General features: G+C 50.8%; 1 protein-coding gene across 7 annotated transcripts in view; it reads right to left on the bottom strand.

The window, feature by feature from the left end:
* ANKS1B (ankyrin repeat and sterile alpha motif domain containing 1B) overlaps positions 1-20,657 on the bottom strand; it is an 830,526-nt gene that overhangs the window by 787 nt on the left and 809,082 nt on the right. For all 7 annotated transcript variants that reach the window (XM_037160668.2, XM_037160669.2, XM_037160670.2 and 4 more), the window contains 2 exons: positions 20,010-20,147; positions 2,703-2,870 (listed from right to left, as the gene is read on the bottom strand). In XM_037160668.2, the coding sequence (XP_037016563.1) occupies positions 2,703-2,870; positions 20,010-20,147 (306 nt within the window). The remainder of the gene's footprint in view (positions 1-2,702; positions 2,871-20,009; positions 20,148-20,657) is intronic.

The following is a 20,657-nucleotide window of genomic DNA, read 5'->3' as shown; positions in this document are numbered from 1 at the left end:
GTTTATTTGTTCATCCTCCGCTCCAAAGTGTGTGCGCGAAGGTGTCGCTTTGTCTGTTCTGTTCACCCAAACTTCAAAAAGTTCCTGGCAACCCAGTAACTAGTAGGCACACAGTGAATGCTTGTTGACTAGGCAGCACCCCAAGAATGCAGTGGTGTCTGAACGGGGAGCTGAAGGGGAGCAAGAGTGTGCTGGGTGAGGGCGGGGAGGGAAAGTGGCCCATTTAGGGTTCGTAATCAGTTCACAGAGGGGAGGAGAGACGAGGTGAGCGGGGCTCTGGCAGGTGGAGCCTTGAGCCTAACTGAGCTGTGGAGTGATTAAGCTGTTCCCGCCCCTGTGCACACAAGCCCGACCTCTGAGGCGGGCCTGGGCACATTCTCGCCCAGCTGGTGCCTCATCCTTGGGTGTTCCCATGTCTGCCTTGGCCCCGGTCCCCAGGAACACTGGGCAAGGGGGTGGAGAGAGGCCTCCCCCGTCTCTCTTGCACAGTGAGTTTGGAACCTTCCAGAAGCCTGTGAGATCCGTGCCCATCAGCTACCCTCCAACGCGGTTTGGTTGTATCGCCATAAGGCTGCAGGGAGCATTTTGCGGATTTTCAGGAATCACAATAAACAATTTCTCAGCAACAAACAATGGGAACGGAGGGAATGGAATGCAGACACCAGTCGAGGGATCGGGGTCTGCGGCAGCACATCAGTGTCCTTATTCTCTGCATGTTCTCACATTTCTCACCGAGGCCTCTAAGATTAGTTTCTAGGAGCTGCTCCAGCGCCCGACCCTCAGCACCCTCTGGCAGAGTCTGGGGGACCAGAGTGACGTGAGACAGGCACCTGCCCTGAACAGATTCCCCAGCCCACCCGAGAATGAATACAACTGTCTAAGAGAACTCACAAAGGACTCCGGAAATTCCCGGAGAGTTAACTCATATTTTTTGTAGGGGAAGACACTAAATCTCCACTTACACTGCTGCACAGAATGAGAAGCAGGTGATATGCCTGAGTGCAACGAGCGTGGCCCAGAAAAAGCTGCTTCCTGTGGCTGAGACCTGAACGGCAGAGTCGGCCATGTGGAAATCAGGGGACACAGTGCCATGTGGTGGGGACAGGTGGGACAAAGGCCCCAGGCAGGAGCAAGATGTGACTTTCAGGAACAGGAAGGCCTGAGTGTCAAGGAGAAGTGCGGTGGGGGAGTGGCCTTCAGGGAGTGGGCAGTGGGGCCATGGTCTGGTCTGTGTTGAGAAGACGCCCCGGGTGCTGTGAGGAGGAAGGGAGGCTGCTAGGAGGTGCACTTCTGTGGGTTTGGAGGGCAGGGTGCGGGAACCTTCCCTGGGTGAGAAGAGTGACGGAGGGAAGGAGGGGAGCAGACGGATCCAAGGTTCGTTCCAGAGGCTGAGTGGACAGAAGCCGCCCATGGGTGGGGTGCGGGGGGGGGCAGGAATCGGGGATGACTTCTAGATTTATGTTGAGAACATGGGGAATGGTTGTATTGTCGACTGAGCTGGGAAAGCTGGAGCGAGAGAAACAGGGCAAACCAACGATTCTGTTCTGGACACACTACGTTTTTGGTGTCAGTTAAACACCAAAGGCAAAGTCAGTGCGTGCGAGTGTGGGTTCTGGGAGTGTGTCAGGACTGGGAGTGGGGGTCTGGGTATAAGCTGGGTGGGGGCGGCAGAGCGTGGGGTTTGAGGGAAAGATTTTCAGGGGCCGCTCGGTCACTGTGGCTTAGCCACGAGAGACGAGTGTGGAGTGAATGGCTGAGGTGGGCGGGGTGAAGATCCCAGGAGTGAGCCAAGCTGGCAAGGGACACAGAGGCCAGGCACTACGGGCGGGGACCATCCAATGAATGGTGAAGTTGCCGAGGATGGTGACAGGAGTAAAGGCCAAAAAGAAGTAAGTTGACAAGGAGCCATGAGGTCACCAACGTTAAAAACACCGGGGTTGGGGGGAGGAGGAGAGACTTACAGATGGAAGGGTAGGCCTGCCCGCCCGAGTCCCAGCGTTCCTGGGGTGCCAGATGGCAGGCAGCCGGAGCAGGCGCTGCTGGGGAGCATTCCAGCTTCGGGGTGTTGCTACTACAGAGGAGCCCGCTCTGAAGTCATGGAAGTCTGCTAAGACAGGATGTCTGCGGAGCTGGTGGGAGGCGGGGGAGGAAGTTCCTGGAGGGGCTTCGGAAGAGTCTCCGCTCTGCAGGAAGCCTCGGCTGGGACCCAGCACCTGGCCCGGCTGCCTGACCTGCGCACCACGGGGCAGCTCTGCTCCGGCCGCCTGTGGCCTGTGCCTCTCGCTTCCCCTGGGTACCGTCACCTTCACGGTGAACCTCTGTCAACCTCTGTGGGCCAGGGGCTCTGCCCCCAAAGCTGGGACCTCGGGAAGTCCTTCACCAAGGACAGCAGCAGTGCCCAGGCCCCCTCCGAGGGGGGGCCTCGGAGACACCGCACCTTGCACAGCCAGCCACTTCTTCCTGAAACCGGAAACCGGCTGCAGGAAACCGGAAACGGAATGTGCATGGGAGCCTCCAGGTTCAGGCACATGGTCTCCTATGCTTTTCAGGAACTGGGTGGGGTGGATGACAGACACAAGCCAGGAGGAAGCCAAGGACAAGATGAAGAAGAGTGGCCCCCACACCCCGCAAGGGCCCGGGTCGGCGGCAGCCCCCTTTCCCTCCCGGCCAAGGCCCTCCCAGCAGCTGTGTCTTCTACTTACCACTGACTTGCGAATGCTAACGCGGGGCTTGGGGATGGGCTTGGAGGGTTTGTTTTCAAAGCTCTCTGGCAGTGTGGAGGAGTGCCCCCCTTTCCTGGCTTGTAGTGCCAGCTGGTAAGCGACTTCAAACGCCTGTCCCAGTGTCAGGATGATTTCATAGGCTAGATTCTGCAAGAGAAACGAGAAGGCGTTCACTGTGGCACCCTGTGGATCAAAAGGGCCCAGTGGCTGAGGAACCCGTGAGGGGTGAACCAGCGAGGACCTTGAACTACTCCACCTGCGGGGGCAGTGAGTCCATGGAAGGCAGAGAGGAAGGGGACACTCGAGGTCTAACTCAGAGTCTGGAAGGGTCATTAGTCATGAGGCGACCTGCTTGCTCACAGCCGAGCTGGGGAGCCTGCATCACACCCCACCCCGAGGGGAGCAGGGCCCCGGCCCCCCGGCCCTGAGAGCGCCCCCACTGCATTTGCAGGGTGGCAATGCCACACACGCCGGCGGGAGGCGTTCCTCAGAAGGTTGGGTCTTTTTACCTCAAACATCTGTGATTCAGCGAACACTGGTGAAACACAATCAAAATCTAATTTAGGCGGAGGGGAGAGGCATTAGTCATGCTGGCGTGGCGTCTCCTAGTTGCAGCAGCAAGCATGCAAACAGAGCCAATTATCCATCTATTTCTTGAGGCATTTGCTCTCCCGGTGGGTCCACTCCATATTTTATCATCAAATCAGCAAGAGGCAGGAGATTCTGTGTGCCAAGCCGTGCCTGGGAGAAAGGCTCTTTTCTTCAGACTTTCAATCACTCCTCTCAGGACGACTTCCAGTTTCCCTCTTCTCGATTCACACCTTCGATTTCTGCCTTCTCTTCTGAGAAGAGCTCCAGGCTGTCCTCTCACTGAGAAAACATGACATTGACCCCCAAGGAGGCGTGGTCTGTCCCGGGTTTTCTTTTTTAAGTGTCCCTGGATTCCGTCCGCAGGTAGTTTTTCAAAACCACGAAGATTACTCTGCAGGCCGTGCCCTTGGCCTGCTGCCCCGTCCACCTGAGTCAAGCCCACGGAACAGCTTGGCTGCCCCGATTCTCACAAGAATGGTGTGGCCTGATCCCACTTGACGAAGACGGGGTGGGAGGGGCGGGCAGATGCTCAGAGGCTGAGTGGAAGGGGCCCGTGGGATTCTGGATGGACCAGATTTTCAGTCAATGCCAGACGGACATGGTCTGAGACCCAACAGGGAAAACACCTTTGACGTGGGATTTGGTTTGACAAAGACGTGTCTTCTCTTTGAGCTCCTTGTCGGGAAATGATGGCCCCACACGACAGGCGAGGGCCTCTTGGAGACACCGCACCTTGCACAGCCAGCCAGACGCTTCTTCCTGTAGTGAACACTGGGCCGGTGGTGGTTGCCTCCTGGGATGAGTCAGACCGGTAAACTGGTGAGGCACCAACAACCGAGTGGGGGGGTGGCTGGCAGACGGCCCTGGCCGTCACTGCGCGGGAGGGCAGAGCCCCCGGCTGCCTACCCTCACACCCACGTCATCGTCGGCTCTGAGCCAGGGGTCCCCTCTGGGAGGCAGACGGGGGCTTCTGGCTTCTGCAGTCTCCACGGGGAGTCACGGCTGTTGGTCGTGGTCGCCTGCCGTGGAGGTTGTTGGCGTCCATCTGTCAGGGATACGTAGCAGGCTCTCTGGGGCGCGGGCACAACTGGACTAAGACGGCAGGGTCAGTGGTTCTACATCGCACAGCTTTTCGGGGCTGGAACAGGGAGGGCGCTTAATGAGTGTGAATTCCTGTATCGTTCACCTGAAAACAAGTTCCTCGGTGAGATTTACCTAAAGCTTGAGTGTCTGCAAGTGAAAAGTCGAAGAGGCTCATTTGAGCAAGTGAGACTTTTCACATGACTATTGTGGGAAGCGTAAAGGACGTGAAAGGTGCCGGGAGAGAAGCTCCGCCCCTCGGTCTGCAGCGAGTGCGGGGTCAGGAAGCGACTGCAGACTGTGGGGCTGAGCCGCCTGCCCACTGGCCTCTCCTGGTCTGGCCTTCCTCCTCCTCGACGTCTTCCTGTTTTATTTCAAAAGCTTCACAGAATTCTTCTTTTATGGTTATGGAGAGTAAAAAATGGGACATTGTTACCTTCCCTACACGTTGTCACCTCACCGAGGTGTCTTCGATGCTGGACGTCAGGGAGGCCCACAGACACGAGATGCAGGAGCTGCTGGCTGTGTGCTCAGTGCTGTGCCACCAATACCAGGGCCCTGAGGGACACACGCTGGTCAGATGGGACCCGGGACACAGTCTGACCTGGGAGGAAGGGTCACTTTTCCTGCTTCTCCTTAGTAACAGCCCCACTTTTTCAAACGGGGAGAGCGTTGTTATCGTAGCAGGAGATTCTAGTGTGACGAAGACAAAGAGATATCAGAGGCTCAGGGGACAAGTCCTTGCTCCCTCTGCCGAGCCAGGCTCCCCGACCCCAACGGCGCTGGCTGGCACAGACCAGCCCAGTGAGGCCCCTGAAAAAACCTGAGGGCCCAACTAGTCCTTGCTTTCAGTAGAGCATCCTTGACACTGTGGGGAGGCTGGAGCCTGAGACTGTGCCTGGCACAGTCTGACAATACAGGCACTGAGTAGACGCTTGCTGAACAAATGACAAGCTAGAGTAATAGCACGACTAAGTTACTGCTATCGGCAGTGCACTAAACTTCTCTCTCTCTTTTCAGATCCTCACCTGAGGATGTTTATTGATGAAAGAGACTGTGAGAGACAAACACTGATCAGTTGCCTCCCAGCTGCACCCTGACTGGGGATTGAACCTGCAACCATTTGGTGGAAAAGATAACTCCAGTAAACTGAGTCACCTGGTCAGGGCCTAAATTCGTCTCATTTAAGTCTTAACCATAACCATCAGCAGCAGAATATCATTATCCAAATTTTGTAGATAAGGAAATCGAGGCTCAGAGAGGTTGAGTAACTTGCCTGACATCACAGAGCTGGAAAGTTACCAGCTGTCCCCGTGGGTGGTAGCCTGTCTCCAAGGTGGCTGCCGTGCTCCCTGGTGAGGGGGCGAATCTGCTGCTCCACCTCCTGAACCTGGATTGGCTTTACCGACTTCCCGACAGCAGAATGGGGCAGAAATGCCATGCCGGGACCTCCAAGATCAGATCGCCGGGAGTCCTGCAGCTCCCAACTGGGCCTCTCGGAACATTCGCTCCGAGGGCAGCTAGCCCTCCATCAGAAGTCTGGCCCCCCTGAGACCACCCCGTTGCAGAGATGCCCGAGCTGGCTGCAGGGGCGGCTGCCTGGGGAGCAACAGCAGCCAGCCTGGCCCAGGCTCCCGATATGGAGGGGAGGAGTCAGCCTGGACTTTCAGGCTCCAGGAGACTCCACCTGGAGAGGGAGGGTCTGAGGCTTAGACCGATGGCGGCAGGCCAGCTGTCCCAGCATCCGCAGCCATCTGACCCACCCCAGCGGAGGCCCTGGCATTGTTGGGAGGAAGAGAGCAAACCGTCGCGTTCTGCCCAAATTCCTGACTCACAGAGCTGTAAAGATAATAAAATGGGTGTGGTTTTACACCACCGAGTGTTGGGGTGGTTTGTAAAGCACCTGGACACCGTGGGACCCTAAGGAAGCCTGGCTGCACCCTTGTTCAGGCTGCAGGAGCCGGGACGAACCGGTGCAGTCACAGGACGCCAACCCTGGAGCCGCCCTGCAGCCCTGGCCGTGGGGAAGTGTCTGAGACCCCGGCCTGTCCTGGTCGCAGGCCACAGGAAGCACTAAGGGGCCCTTCACACAGGCCATCCCAAACCACAGTGCTGGGATGTCCTCTTCAGGCAGGTGGCACCTTGGTACTTCCGCGTCGTCACTGTCTCGGGTGTAAATTCAAACTTGCTGACCTCACCTCTCAAACCCTGAGATGCGCTCTGACCTCGGCCCCTTCGGTCCCTCCTTGCTTACTGGAAAATTCCTGCCTTGGCCTTTCCAGCATGAGGCTCAGAATTTCTAGAATCACACTTATTATGGCAAGAAGCCTTGAGTATTTTCCACCTTACATGGAGCCCCAGTGAAAGAAGGTGGCCCAAGGGTGTGGCGGTCAGTGCGTGGGTGCTGGTGCAGGTGTGGGGGGTGATTGCTGGGAAGAGCATCCTCTGAGCCTCAGTTTTACCCTAACACGGGGGGAACAGCTTACTCAGTACCTTCCTTACTGGCCTGTTCTGAGAATCGCTCAGAATAACAGCCCAAGGACAGTACTGCCGACATTTATTATTTACCTTGTGCTCTGTAAGGACTCTCTTTTAGTCCTGGCAACAGTCTGTGCCTGGGGCTATTATTATTCCTGGTTTGCCTGGGAGGCAGTAACTCGCTCGTGAAGCCAGCACCTGGCTGTGCTGGGGCTGGAGTTCAGGTGTTCTGAGGGGCCGTACTCTCGGCAGCTCCACCTTAGAACCACACTTAAGATGCAAGACTCCTGCAAACTGTTAAAAAACAAACAACTAAAAAACACTGGCTGCAGAAGCTCCTGGGGGATGGATGGATCTAGCTGGGGGTGAGGTGGCCTTGGTCACACATCAGAACTATAGGAGAGGCAGCCTCCAGGCCATGGCTGCCCTTGGTGGCTTGACCTGAACCGTCAGCACAGAGATTCTCACCCCATGGTGACCTGTCAGTGACATGAGGATGACAAGAGGGAGGCAAGCCACACTCCCTCTCCAGCTCTGGCTCTCTAGGGTGGAGGCAGGAAGTCACAGTTGCCCTGGAAGCCCCGACTCTCCCCACCAGGAATTTTAATCTGCGGACAAGCCGGGGAGCCTATTTAAGGATAGATCCTGATGGTAATCCAGGGAGGCAACCTTGTTTTTGTGATGCTAACTGGAGACTTGTGTAGGCAGCTGTATTTACTGTGGGCCCATTAGCGGCAGCCAGCACTGCACCGACCATCACCACGCCGTGGGCTGATCCCTGGTGCCCGGCCGGCAGGGAGTGTCCAGGAAGTGCCCACTGAATGGTGTGGGGCAGGGAGGCTCCTGGAGAGACAGAGGCCTGTTCCCACTGCCCTCCTGCCTCCCCTCGAAGGCTGTGCTGGCACACTCACCAGCGCGGGATTAGAGAGACTGCAGCACAGTTTGTGGGAAGTCTGTCCCCTGGGGCAAGCTCTGCCCACTAGGCAATTAATCTATATTAACTGGTGCGTCACTAGGATTTTTCTGTGTTGGAAACTCCTGGTTTGAAAATCTTTTTGGCTCGGGGGCTCAATGGCACATTTGCAAGAATATTCATTACAGTGTTTAAAATTTTCATTAATATGGGGCTGATTAAGTACTCTACATAGAGACTCGTGGTGGAACACTAAGCAGCCTTTTAAAATGAACATTGAGTCATCTGAGAAACTAGTTACAAGAAAAGACCATCAAGGAAAAACTAGTTGGAAGACTAAGTAAAAATACATGTATATATACAAACAGGTGGTTTCTGACTGTGTGCATAGAAAACACAGATACTATACGTCAAAATGTTACTAGTGGTCATCACTGTGTGGGGGAGCCGTGGGCGATTTTTCTCTATTTATGCTTCTTTGGATGCTTTGAATTTTCTTCAAATGAAGATGAATAATTTTACAATCTGAAAAATAAGCCTTTTTCATTTTGATAATTAAAAATAGGAGAAAAATCTTCCAGCTCCAAAGAATCTTATTTGTTCTTTATTTGCCGCCTCGGGGTTCTCAGGGCCGCCTCCTCCTTTGGTGGACGAGGCTGGGCCCTGCCTCCCGGGCAAACTCCACGCCCACTTCACAGGGTTACCATGGCTCACCTCCTCGCGCCAGCGGGCTGGCCACTCGTTTGGCCAGGAATCTTGTCTAGACACTTCAGTTTTCACATTGGATGTCAAGTCTAACACCTGCTCAGCTGAATTTTAGAACACCCAACTCCTCCTTCAACCTGGGACCCAACACCTCTACCCCAGGTACTGAGCTGCGAGTCGACCCCTCTCCCGTACAAGGTCTCCCCAGCCCGGATGGAGAAAGCTGTCTGTGGACAGCGACTTATAGACATGCAGTCAGTCCACCCTTGTAGCTGTGTTAGGTTTGATCTCTGCACCAAGCCAGACCTCCTGTGAACTTGAACCCATTCTATCTCCTCTCAGAGGGTTAATGAAGCGGTACTCGTGGCAATGACCACATGACACTGCCCACTACACCCAGGGGCCAACTGAGTGCCTGATGTGATTAAACCTCCAACTTAGCAGAGGAGGAATTATCATCCCTATTTCACACATGAGAAGCTCACCGTTCATGAGGTTGATTAACTTGGCCAGGTTCACCCAGCTGGTAAGGGGCAGAGTCAGAATTCAAACCCAGATCTGACTTCTGATGAGCCAGTGTTTTGGGCGCCTGGGCTATGCTTTCAGAAGTCTGCTGGTGTTCTGCCCCCCACCTTCACTGAAGGACCCTCCAAAGAACCACCTCATGTTCGGGACAGGCACTGAATGAATGCTGGGTAAGATACGATAACCCCTCATGGGGACCCAGGTCAAAAAGCTGTCACACTGAAGTTTTTTTTTTTTTTTTTTGGAGAGGATGCAGTATACTCGACAACAAAGTACCCAGCATGGGTAATGACTGTATTTCGCATTGGCTGCAACCTTCAGGAAGCTGAGAGCCAAATTTGTGGCTCAGCTTTAATGAGGATATAGAACCTGCCGCCTGCATGTTGACGTTAAAATTTTTCCCTTGGTGTTGATCTTCCTTTTAGTCTGTTTCCCTAATTAAGATCTGTGAGCCTCTCTTTCCAGGCTGATCAGACCTACCTGTGCAGGCTGTCTAAGCCCTTTATGGAGGGAGGCAGGGCAGAAACAGCGCCCAGTTGTCCGCATAAACATCTATTCATGAGCTCACTCGCAGGGTGTCCAATCTGTGGCCCAGGCCGGCTGTGAATGCGGCCCAACGCAAAATCACAAATTTACTTCAAACGTTATGAGATGTTTTTGCGATTATGGGTTGCAACGTATTTCGTGTGTGGCCCAAGACAACTCTTCTTTCAGTGTGACCCAGAGATGCCAAAAGGTTGGACACCCCTGAGTGGCTGCAAAGGTACATCAGACACAAGGCTCTATATCACCTGGTGGGAGCGACAAGACAGGAAGTGAGCTGAGAGGGGAGGGGACTCGATAGGGGGAGAGGGCCCTGCAGGCCCGGGCTGGGAGGCTGCTGTTTACAAGTAGACCGTTCTCACCTGTCTGCTAGCACTTCCATGAGATAAAAAAAACCCCACCACCTCATTTTAGTGACTGGAATTCAAGGAACAAATACGTGTGTTCATTCCACTGACTTGAGAAGCTACAGCCCAGACCTGGCTATTCTCTGGGCTCCGGGCGTCAGCAGAGGCCACTCCGACCCACACCCGAGGAGGGCACAAACACGGGCACTCGAGGCAAGAGCTGTGCCCGTGCAGGGATGCGCTGGGCGAGGCGAGGCGGAGAAACCAGCCGCGTCATGAGGAGCCTCAGCGGTTCACCACACCAGTGCTGGTGGATCGAGGCCACGCCTGGCTTCCTGCCTACGGCACCCATCACTGCCACGGAGGAGATGCCATGGAGAAGGGGGTCTGGTCCAAGGGTCCTTTCCACCCAGGGAGCTCCAGATCCTCTGACTGGAAGCTAATGTCTGTTTTCCCCCAGCCAACTAGAGACTCAGTTTGGAGATGTGTGTAGTGGGTGCGTGTTAAACAGCAGCGCATCACACAATGGCCAGGCTGTGGGGCCCAGCGATCCTCCAGCCCGGGCTCAGTGGTGTCAGCACCAAGGGTCTGGCCTCCATCTCAGGGAATGTCCTCAGTGCAACAATGTCCACCCCCAAACTGTTCTAAAGAGCCAAACATCTGGCCTATCACACACTGGCGTTTGTTTTTAGCAGCATGCCCTTCTGCCACCTGTCACCTTTGCCTGGTGAGTTACTGCTCATCCTCGAAGACTCACCCGAGGCCTCCTATCTTCCAGGAGCCTTCCCTGTAGCCCAGTGCCCCATCCCCGGGGCTCAGTCAGGAGCCCCTCCGCAGGTGGCTCCACCGTGCCTTGGGCTCAGCTCTGCTCACCACGCGGCATTTATTAGGGTTTTCTCTTTACTGGTCCTCCCTCCCCGCCAGTGGACTGAGCTCCATGAGGGCTCTCCTTTCACCCGACTTTGTCTCTCCAGGGCTTAGGTGCTCAGTGAATGTTTGTTGGAGGCATTTAGAAAAGCAAGCTGCCTGATTGGTCCCTAAGATCAGAGGACTTGCACCTTACATATAAGATAAGGGTGGCTGGATGGCCAGAGTCACCCCTTTCCTGCTGTCCCCTCTCCCACAGGCAGATCCAGATGAACAAATGCAGGCCATGCCACTGTGGCTTGGGTGGGGGGAGCGCTGAAGGCAAAGGAGAATGTTTTTTGATTTGGATCCTCTGAGAGGTCTGCAGAAAGGAGCCACATTTCTCTCTTGACTGTGTTTTGCTTATACTTTTTGTTTTTTAAGAGCTAGGGTAAGCTTCATCTACAACTTGTTTCACCCACGTCTTGAGGCAAAAATAACTGAGAATATTCTGGGCATATTCACAGAATTCATTGACATCTCCTTAGCTCTACCTATAGTTAGTTCTCTCAAGTGGGAGCCAGAAATTAATCTTTATCAATTACATCTATAGAAAGAAACATTGCCCAATCACAGGCCTTCAGCATGTAGACGTAAACACCAGGCGTTCTGCTGAGATGCCTGTCTGGTCCGGAGCAGACATGTCAACTGGCTGGCATTCACATAGCTGCCTCCCCCCACCCCCCATTTGAGATAGACATCTTTAGGGCTAATTTAGGGCTAATTTCAGTTAACTAAAAGAATCACGAAATTAATATCTCCTCCCAATGATAACAGGGGTACATGTAGAAAATATTAAAAATACACAAAGAAGAAAATAAAAAATTACCTATATAATTCTACTGCTGGGCCCTGGCTGGAGTGGTTTAGTGGATTGAGTGCTGGCCTGTGAACCGAAAAGTTGCCAGTTTGACTCCCAGTCAGGGCACATACATGGGTTGCGGGCCAGGTCCCCAGTAGGGGGCGTGGGAGAGGCAACCACACGTTGATGTTTCTCTTCCCCTCTTTTCTTTCCCTCTCTCTAAAGTAAATAAATACAATCTTAAAAAAAATAAAAATTTACTGCTGGGATAGGTACTGTGACATCCTGGTGTATTTTCTTTTTATATTTGTATGTACACACAAATCCTTCCATGTGCTATATGAATATTTATATGTGTGAATTTACAAACAAAATTAGAAGCAGACTTTCTGTGCAGTTTCACAAGTGGCTTTTTCACATGACATCGAATCATGAGTGGTTTCTGTGTGCCGTGAAAGGCTCTGCAGAGACTGGATCTTCAAAGGGGGCAGGGCGTCCCACTGTGCCCGCTAAGTTTTGCCCTCACGCCTCACGCAGGGTACGTCCCTGCCCATCGTCCCTGTGAAAGACTGGGAAAGGCGGTGGGTCCTGCTCACTAAACCAGGACTTGCTTTTTTAGAAATATCAAATTCCAGGTTCCCCATGCAGGTCACCCACTTGTGCTCCGTGGTCACCTGTCCTCACGGACCCGCAGCCTCAGGGACCTGGCTGGACAGCACCCGTCCTGGAGACACTGGCTGTCCAGGGCCGAAGGGAAACATGACCTAATGAACCTAACCCTGTCCTTGGCAGGGGTTTGGGGCAAGGACATGCAGGGGAGAGATTTGCTGGATTTCACCCTCTTGCCGCTTTTCAAAAGTAAAAGCTCCCCGTGGAAGCGACAGCCAGCCCTTTGCTAACGCGTGATGCCTTGCGACGGGGCCCTCGTCAACATCAAACCCCCCTTTGTAACCCTGTTGCCGAAACTCTTTCTCAAATGGACACGTCCATTTCCTTGGCTTAGCAAACACAGTAAACACGAATGACTTTTTCTTGTATTATTGCACATGCTTGTCTAAGCTCACCGTTCCGAAGGGAATTAATGAGGTGTCATGATTCCAAACTAACCCCACCTTCGCGCAAACTAAACGCTCAGCTCCTAGTCTGAGTGCGCCTCCTCCGGGGGCCAGCACAGCTCTGGGTGGCACTCTACCTGGCACTCCTCCGGGTGCCGGGTGCCAGCACAGCTCCAGAAGAGCGCAGAAAACATTCCACTGCAACTATTGGTCACGTCTGCACTTCACTTACCGAACTGTGAGCCCTGGAGAGCAAGCACCGGGCCGGCTCGGGGTCGGCACTCAGTCAGCGTGTTTTGTACGGACTCTGAGGTTTTCCTCAGGGGTGGAAGACTGCTGCAGCAAACACGGAAACCAAAAACGGAGGCATGCATCCCCACGCGAGGTCTGACGAGAAGTATACGGCACTGCTCTCCTGTTCTCAGCACTTAGGACAGAATGAGCACCAGGTGCTGCAGACGCTCGTGCCCTGGCACGGAATCTCTGCAACAGCTGCAGGTGGTGGGTGCTGTTGTCCTCTAGCGGTTGCAGGTGAGGAAGCTGAGGACTGGAGGTGTTCCCCGCCCAGGCAATAAAGCTGAGAAGTGCTGACCTGGGATTGAAAACCAGGCTGATTCTACAGGCCACACCCCTAAGCGTGGAGCTTGATTTTTAGGTATTCAAGAGGGAATTCTAAGGAATACATGTAGGAATGCTGCAAAACAACCTATAAAACAATTCAGCATGCCTACCTTCTAACTTTACAAAAAAAAAAAAAAAAAAAGGATCGTTTTAAGGCACTTAAAACATCTCTTCTCCCCCGCCCCCCACCTTTCCTCCAAAAAAGGGATGAGAAAAACAGTGGTCATGATTCTCTGAATATCCACACATGTTTGGCGTTACAGCTTGGTTAATTCGAGATGGTTTACGCCAATGAACTAGCATGGATAGATGCAACCCAGCAGTGCTAATTTTCTCTCTCTCTTTTTTGGTGGGGGAGGGGGACTATGGGGTAAGACTATGGGCTGGGGGTGCTGCCTGTTTTATTCAAACAGGGCCATTTGCTGCCCCTGGCGTCTTGGGTGCCTCCTGCTACAAGACCTTGTTGACGAGTTCCAGCCGGCTGCACAAGGCAGGGCAGGGCTTTGCTTTATCTGTCGTTGCTACGTGGTAAGTGGGAGAGACTACAGAGGGCCGAGTGTTACACTTCCATCTTCAGGATTCTATGCACTTTCACATTATCTTCATTGCCGTGTACTTTCAGAGTATCCTAATGAAATAGGCTGAGGGCCATTTTCGGGTAGAGAAAATGAGAAAAAGAGTGAAAGAGTCCACCGAGCTCCAGGTACACAATATCGACTTCATCATCAGAGGTCAACTAACATCAACAACCGAGTTCTTCTGCGTCTCTAAGTTCCCACTTTGTGCACAACCTCTGCAACATGAGCCATACATACCTTTTGTCAGGAACCTCAAACCACTCCAGGGAAAGAACCTCAGAGTTTAAGAAAGAGTGAAATGGGTGGAGGTAGTCAAAAGGTACAAACTTCCCATTACGAGACAGTAAGTTCTGGGGACATGATGTACAGCATGGTGTGACCACAGCAAACGACCCTGGGCTGTATATTTGGAAGTTGCTCTAAGAGTAGCTCTTAAAGTTCTCATCATAAGGCATAAAATTTGCAACTATGTGAGGTGATGGATGTTAACTTATTGTGGTGATCATTTTGCAACATATATGAGGTCTGTTGGGGTCGGGGGCGGGGAGTCTAGCCATTGTTCACATGAGGTTGGTTTATATAACGTCAATTCAACCTGGCAGCCAAGAAGAATGGACTGGAATGTACATGTGTAAATAATGAGGACTTCATGGTACTAGTCAGTGGGGGCAGTAGACGACATTGAGTGAGCATGTGTACTGTGTGGCCATCACATGCAAAATGACTGAGTGAGTAGAGCAATGAATCAGCATTAAATTTTGTATTAAGCTTGAACATTCCTCCATGGAAACTATTCGGATGATTCAGAAGGCCACACGCCCGCCCATGCATCAGGTCTCGTGAAGAGTGTTTTGGCAAAACATCAAATCACCCAGATGACTCAGCCCACGTACAGCCTAGATTTGGCGCCCTGCCACCTAGCTCTTCCCCAAATTAAAATCCTCTCTGAAAGAGATTTCAGACCACCAGTGAGATTCAGGAAAATATACTGGGGCAGCTGAGGGTGATTGGGAGAACTGTGTGCAGTCCCAAGGTGCCTACTTTGATGGGGACTGAGGCGTCATTGTCCTATGTGCAATGTTTCTTGTATCTTCTTCAATAAATGTCTCTATGTTTGATATTATGTGGTTGGATACCTTCTGGACAGACCTCATAACTGTATCAAATCTTTATGTCGTACAACTAAAATGAATACGATGTTCTATGTCAATTATATCTCATTCCAACTGGAAAAATATAAAGGGCTCAGGAATTCTAATTTCATTAAACTGATAAGAAAACCAAGATAGAAACCTGTAGCAGAGTCAAAGTCGGAATCAGGGAGAGGTCTCACTGAACACGGCCATGTGGTTGATCCTGGTCAACTCAAGCACAGAGTCCTTCCTCTCCTTCGGCTTGCTGTTATGTACTGAGGGTAGAGTACTACCAAACGCCTGCCGACCACGTTTTCCTGCATTTTGCCGTTTGTTTCCCCAGCTGAGCTCCTTTCATGGCCCACATTCAGCCGAGAGAGCCCAAACAACAGGGAGCGCATCTCCCTCCTGCACGCCCACCAGCACATGACTCCGACATCCCCTACATGTTCCTGCGCCCGTCTGAGCCACGCCAACACTTGCTGCACCCTGAGGATGACCAAACCTGGGAGCTGCCAGTAGGAGAAGAGTGAGTGAAGTTAAAAATACCCAGCCCTGCCAACATATTCTTTTAGAGAGAAGTGAGAATTAGCAAGGGTCTAGCGTCAGTCATGGCTTTAATGCTATTTCAAAACAAAAAACAAAAAACCCCAAGAAACAAAAACCCAACAAAACCTTTCCTGTTTTAAAACTACTGAATGAGGTCCTTCCAGATTTTAAAATAGCTCCGGTACTCCCACAGAGAAGGCATCAAACTCTTTCTGATCTACCCGCCTCAATTCTATGACTTAGAAATCTAGACTAACCGAGTAAATAACGTATAGAAGATGATAGCTGCCAAGTCACCTTGGTTATTGCCATATTTTGCCATGTATAGTGCTCACCATTTTCCCAAAATTTTTGAGAGAAAAGTATGAATGTACATTATCTATGGGTATCATGAGTACACACTGTGGGTGTAATCATCCTGTGTATAATGCTCACGGAAGCATGGGTGTGTGCCATCATGGCATTTATATGCCGCCTGTAAAATATGGTACCTACGTCTCTTATGATGGTAAGAGGAACACTGTAGTCCTCGGATCTGGTGGCCACTGAAATACTCACTACCCCTCCCCCCAACCCCTTGTAATCCTAGCAGCAGAATTTCTCTTCATTCATTTGAGATGAGAGAGGTGGAGAGCACCGCTGAATCTATTTCTAACCCCACAACTTCTAGACTTATAACACAGCCTCTGTTTCTACCCAATCCTACCGCTCGCTCTTCCCCCCAGTTTTCACTGCCTGGACGGCGGAACTGGGGAAGCCTTTCATTCTAAGAGGTGTGTTCTGGGCCCTGGCATATTAGACGTGTGAATAGAAATCAGCCGCCACAAGGCTGCGAGTCTAGAAGGCAGAGGAGGCCTGGAGCTTGCCGGTAGGGACATGCTGGCTTCTTTTCCTTGGGAACCCCAATTCCATTTTTGCTTAGTGTTTTCACTGTCATCTACCTGTCATCTAAAACTGAAAATATCACAAGCTGAACTCAGCATAGACACTAAGAAATGGAGACAGGCTTCGAGATCATAAAGTATAACAATTCCCAAAGTGTGTTCTGCAGAATGCCACCTCTGCAGGGTGCTCTCCCAAAAAGGCTATGATGGCTAATGAACTCGGGGAGCGGGTCACTGCAACACCCACAGCCCCCGCCCTGGAGTCTGAGCACATTAGACTCAGTAGTGTCCCGTAGTAAGTGAACGATGCTAAACTCACATGCCAGTTCTTGTAGGGGTGCTTGGGCCTCCCTAAAGGTCACAGGATTTCTGTGGGGAAATGGTCTGAATTTCAAATCTAACGCTCCATAACCTGGGAGCATTCTAGACATCATTGAATCTTCTTGATGGTAGCAGACACTCATAAAAACATATTGTGACCCATAAAAGCTCTCCAAGGTCAAAGTGGCAATAACTTTGCAATTAAAAATGTCTATGTATTTATACAAGTCAGTTAAAAGATTAAATGTCTACTTAACATATTTTCTTCCCTCCCTCCCTCCCTTCCTTCCTCCCTTCCTGCTTCCCTCCTTTCTACTTTCCCTTCTTCCTTCTTTCTCTCTCTCTTTTGCCATTTGGGTGGCCCAGGGGATTGACCTGTATCAAAAGAATTTTAAGGCTTCAAGACTGGACTGAATACTGAATTGCCCTATATAAAGAAACAAAATCCCTGCTCAAAGAGGCTCTTTTTTTTTTTCTACACCAGCAAAGCTTGTTGCATCTCAAAATCGCTCAAAGGCCCAGGTCACAACTGGTGGCCTTTGTTACTATTTTTGAGGTTAGACAAACTGTTCATCTGGAGAGGATGAAAATGGTGGATTTGTGTTCTCAGATGAGAATCGTTTGGTGCTGATACCAGATTCCTAAGCTAGCGAATGTCTACTTGAAATCAAGCTTCTGGATGAAAACGTAGAAGATGAGGTGATTCTCCCCGTGATTTCCAAAAGCATCTGGGATATCGTGGTGACATGAAAACTAAAAACTTGACTATTTCCCCCCATATTTCATGCTAGTATTGTTGTGTTTCGATAACATTTGGACACTCTTGTGAAGGCAAATCATACAGTACCATAAAAACCAAGTTAGAAAGAAATGCTGCAATACTCAGGGAAAGGCTGGAATTCAGCCTGAAAGGTACCAGGATGTTGATATTGACATTCAGTGAAAACACTGCATAGAGGTCACATACCGATGGGAGTCAATGTTTTCTTTCCAGTATTTCTATTTTATTTATTTATTGCTTTCTGTTTTTTCAGTTCTTTCACAAGGGCAGTGGAAAATGCTGGGCCATAAATGCACTTCGGGCCAATCTGTCCCATGTCTCTTAGCAGAAAAGGGGCCGGGCTGCCAACAGGGATGTCAGGAGGCAAGGGGGAGAGAGCGGAAGGGGATGGAGCTAACACGGAACACCGGTTGTCTATGAGGCGCTCTCCATATGTTCCTTCATTTCTATCCCACTGAAGACCTGTGAGGTGTAAATCCTCGGACGTGTCTTACACACAAAGGAAACCAACGCAGGGAAGCCCTGCAGTTGGTCCACCATCAGGGAGCAAGTAGCTGTACTGGGGTGTGAGCTCTGACCTGCACGTTCCTGCCACGACCCCCAGCCCACTGCCACGCAGAGAGGTGTTTCACACAGGCCAAAACACACATGGACAGAAAGGAATTTTGCTGTTTAAACAAACAACTGCATTTGAGAAGAATGGCAAGTTATGCTCAAGTCACCAGAAACCTAACACTGAGATAACTTTGATCAACACTGTTGATCCCCTGCCAAGAAACGCATCCAGAGATACTGAGAGCGACCTTTCCTTTGCAGCCCTTACTGCTACCCTGGGTCACGTTTCCATTATGCTCCTCATGCCTCCCAGAATAGAGGGAGACTTTTAAAGGCATGCGAACACTCCTTCCTGTTTTCAAAGGGATGAGCCACGTGCAGAATGATGCCAGTGCTCCGAACACAAGTCTCACAGGCCTTGGAATGGTGTGCATTTTGCATTATGGTGATCCCTGGTCTGTGCATGTTTGTCAGAACTCAGATAGGCTGTTGCAGTCAGTCCCGCCCATGACATTGAACTCCCAAGAGTACATTACATGGCAATATTTATACAATTCTTTAATTATGTATACTTCAAACCCATTGAAGGGAGAAGAATTGTCAAATTAAAGTGACATTTTGGAGTTCTCCTGATTACAAATTATTTCCCGGTCACAGCCATATCTGTTCCGCCCGCTTCAAATCCTGAATGCCCAGATGCACTGTGTTAGCGCCATCCCCAATCAATTCGTACCATCGTGAGGGTGTGTGCATGTGTGTGTTAAAGGAACACTTGTTTTCTAGAATCACTTCCATTGTCCAGGTTTGTAATATATGGGTTAGTTTTTAGACTTGAGGACAAATAAGACTATGCATGGTATAACACCATAAGAACAGCACTATGAGACTAACATCGGAAAAAACAAATAAACCAAACCTTGATGTCCCCAGTTATTTTTTGTAGGTGTCTAATTTGATTGCTATTCAATATAGAAAACCAAAAATACTGGATGAGGCATTGGGATTTATTTTCCTTCCACACAAACCCAGACCTTTATGTCCTACTATTTAGAAAAGGCAACCAGAGGAGCCGACAGACACAGTGAAGGAACAAGGCGGCCGGAAGGCAGATCCCAGTGAAAGAATGAGTTCGTCCAGTCTGAAAAGTGAAGTTAGCAGTCGACCAGTGACATTTCAGACGCCAGGAAGATGCAGAGTTCTACAGAAAAAGCTCAGGACACTGAGTCTGCAAATTACCTTACACCAGGTGTTCCTTAATATCGGGTTGGCCAAAAAGTTCATTTAGTTTTTTTCATAAAGCTAAAGACACATTTTCACATTGCATTTTCACCAATAACTTTATTGATTTGGATATTTTGAGTTCGGCTATCTCTCAAGTGGTATAACACTGATAGTTCTCAATTAATGTCTCAGTTTGATCGCTATCAACTTCAACTGGTCTACCCGATTGTGGAGCATCGTCCAGTGAGAAATCTCTAGCACGTAACTTCACAAACCACTTTTGACACATGTGATCAGTCACAGCACCTTCTCCATACACTGCACAAATCTTTTTTGTGTTTCAGCTGTGTTTTTACCTTTCTTGAAAAAATAAAGAATATGCTGAAAATGTTGCATATTTTCTTCCATCTTCAATGTTAACATGGCTACGCAAAAATCCACCAATTTTGGTAAGCTTTTTAAAAACACATGCTGATATGACAGCTGTCACAATGCAGTCTGACAAAATTGTTTCAAATGATGTTAAAGACAACTAAGTGCCACTAGAGCCGTTTCACAGAAAAAACACCAAAGGAGCTTTTTGGCCAACCCGATACTTGGTAAACATGCCAAGTATCTTCACTGCAAGTTGGGCGTTCAGTAACACTCAGGTCCGTTTGGGGGAACAGCTAACCCGTCGGAAGGGGGCGGGCACTCACCACGTCGAAGGCAGTGAACACATGGCAGTAGTGGTGGTTGGACTTCAGGTCTTTCGTGATGTACGCGAATGTCGAGAGGTCTTCTGGGTCCTGGGCGGCACAGGAGATGTTCCGGATTTCATGCTCGGCAATTATGTTCTGGAAGAAATGGCACGAATGACTGATGTTTTCCTTTGCAAACCAGCGTATTTTAGAACCAGGGCAGTGACCTGAGAAGCAGCTGCTTTCTTCCCTTCCTAGAATGTTCTAGACCAGCAACATTCAAAAGGATCCAATGTGTTATTCGTGGGTATGAATGCCAGGTCTGAAAGGGATGTTTTCGTTTAATTAAAAATAATCTAAAATAGTCACACCCTGGAGCAGCAGGGCTCACCAGGTGCTCACCCGGTACTGCCCGCACACAGGAGCAGTCTGCTCATCAGGCACCTGTTTAGAAAAAGTAATTACTAACCACTTTACTGTTTCCATTCCCAACATACGCCAGGAGATGGGCAGGGCTGCCTCCGCTGCGTCTGTCTGGGAAGGGTCACCTGCCACACCCTGCATGCAGCGAGGAGCTCTGTCCCAAGGAGGCGGAATTTGCCCCTGTCTTCCTGCCCATGGTCTTGCTCCCAGCCCCACCTCCCCCAGAGCTAAGGCAGGTGCAGA

The sequence above is a fragment of the Artibeus jamaicensis genome, unplaced genomic scaffold, assembly GCF_021234435.1.
Source record: "Artibeus jamaicensis isolate MK-2021 breed Jamaican fruit bat unplaced genomic scaffold, CSHL_Jam_final contig_233, whole genome shotgun sequence".
NCBI lineage: Eukaryota > Metazoa > Chordata > Mammalia > Chiroptera > Phyllostomidae > Artibeus > Artibeus jamaicensis.
The sequence above is the reverse complement of the archived record's forward strand: the minus strand, read 5'-3'. Positions and strand labels throughout refer to the sequence as shown.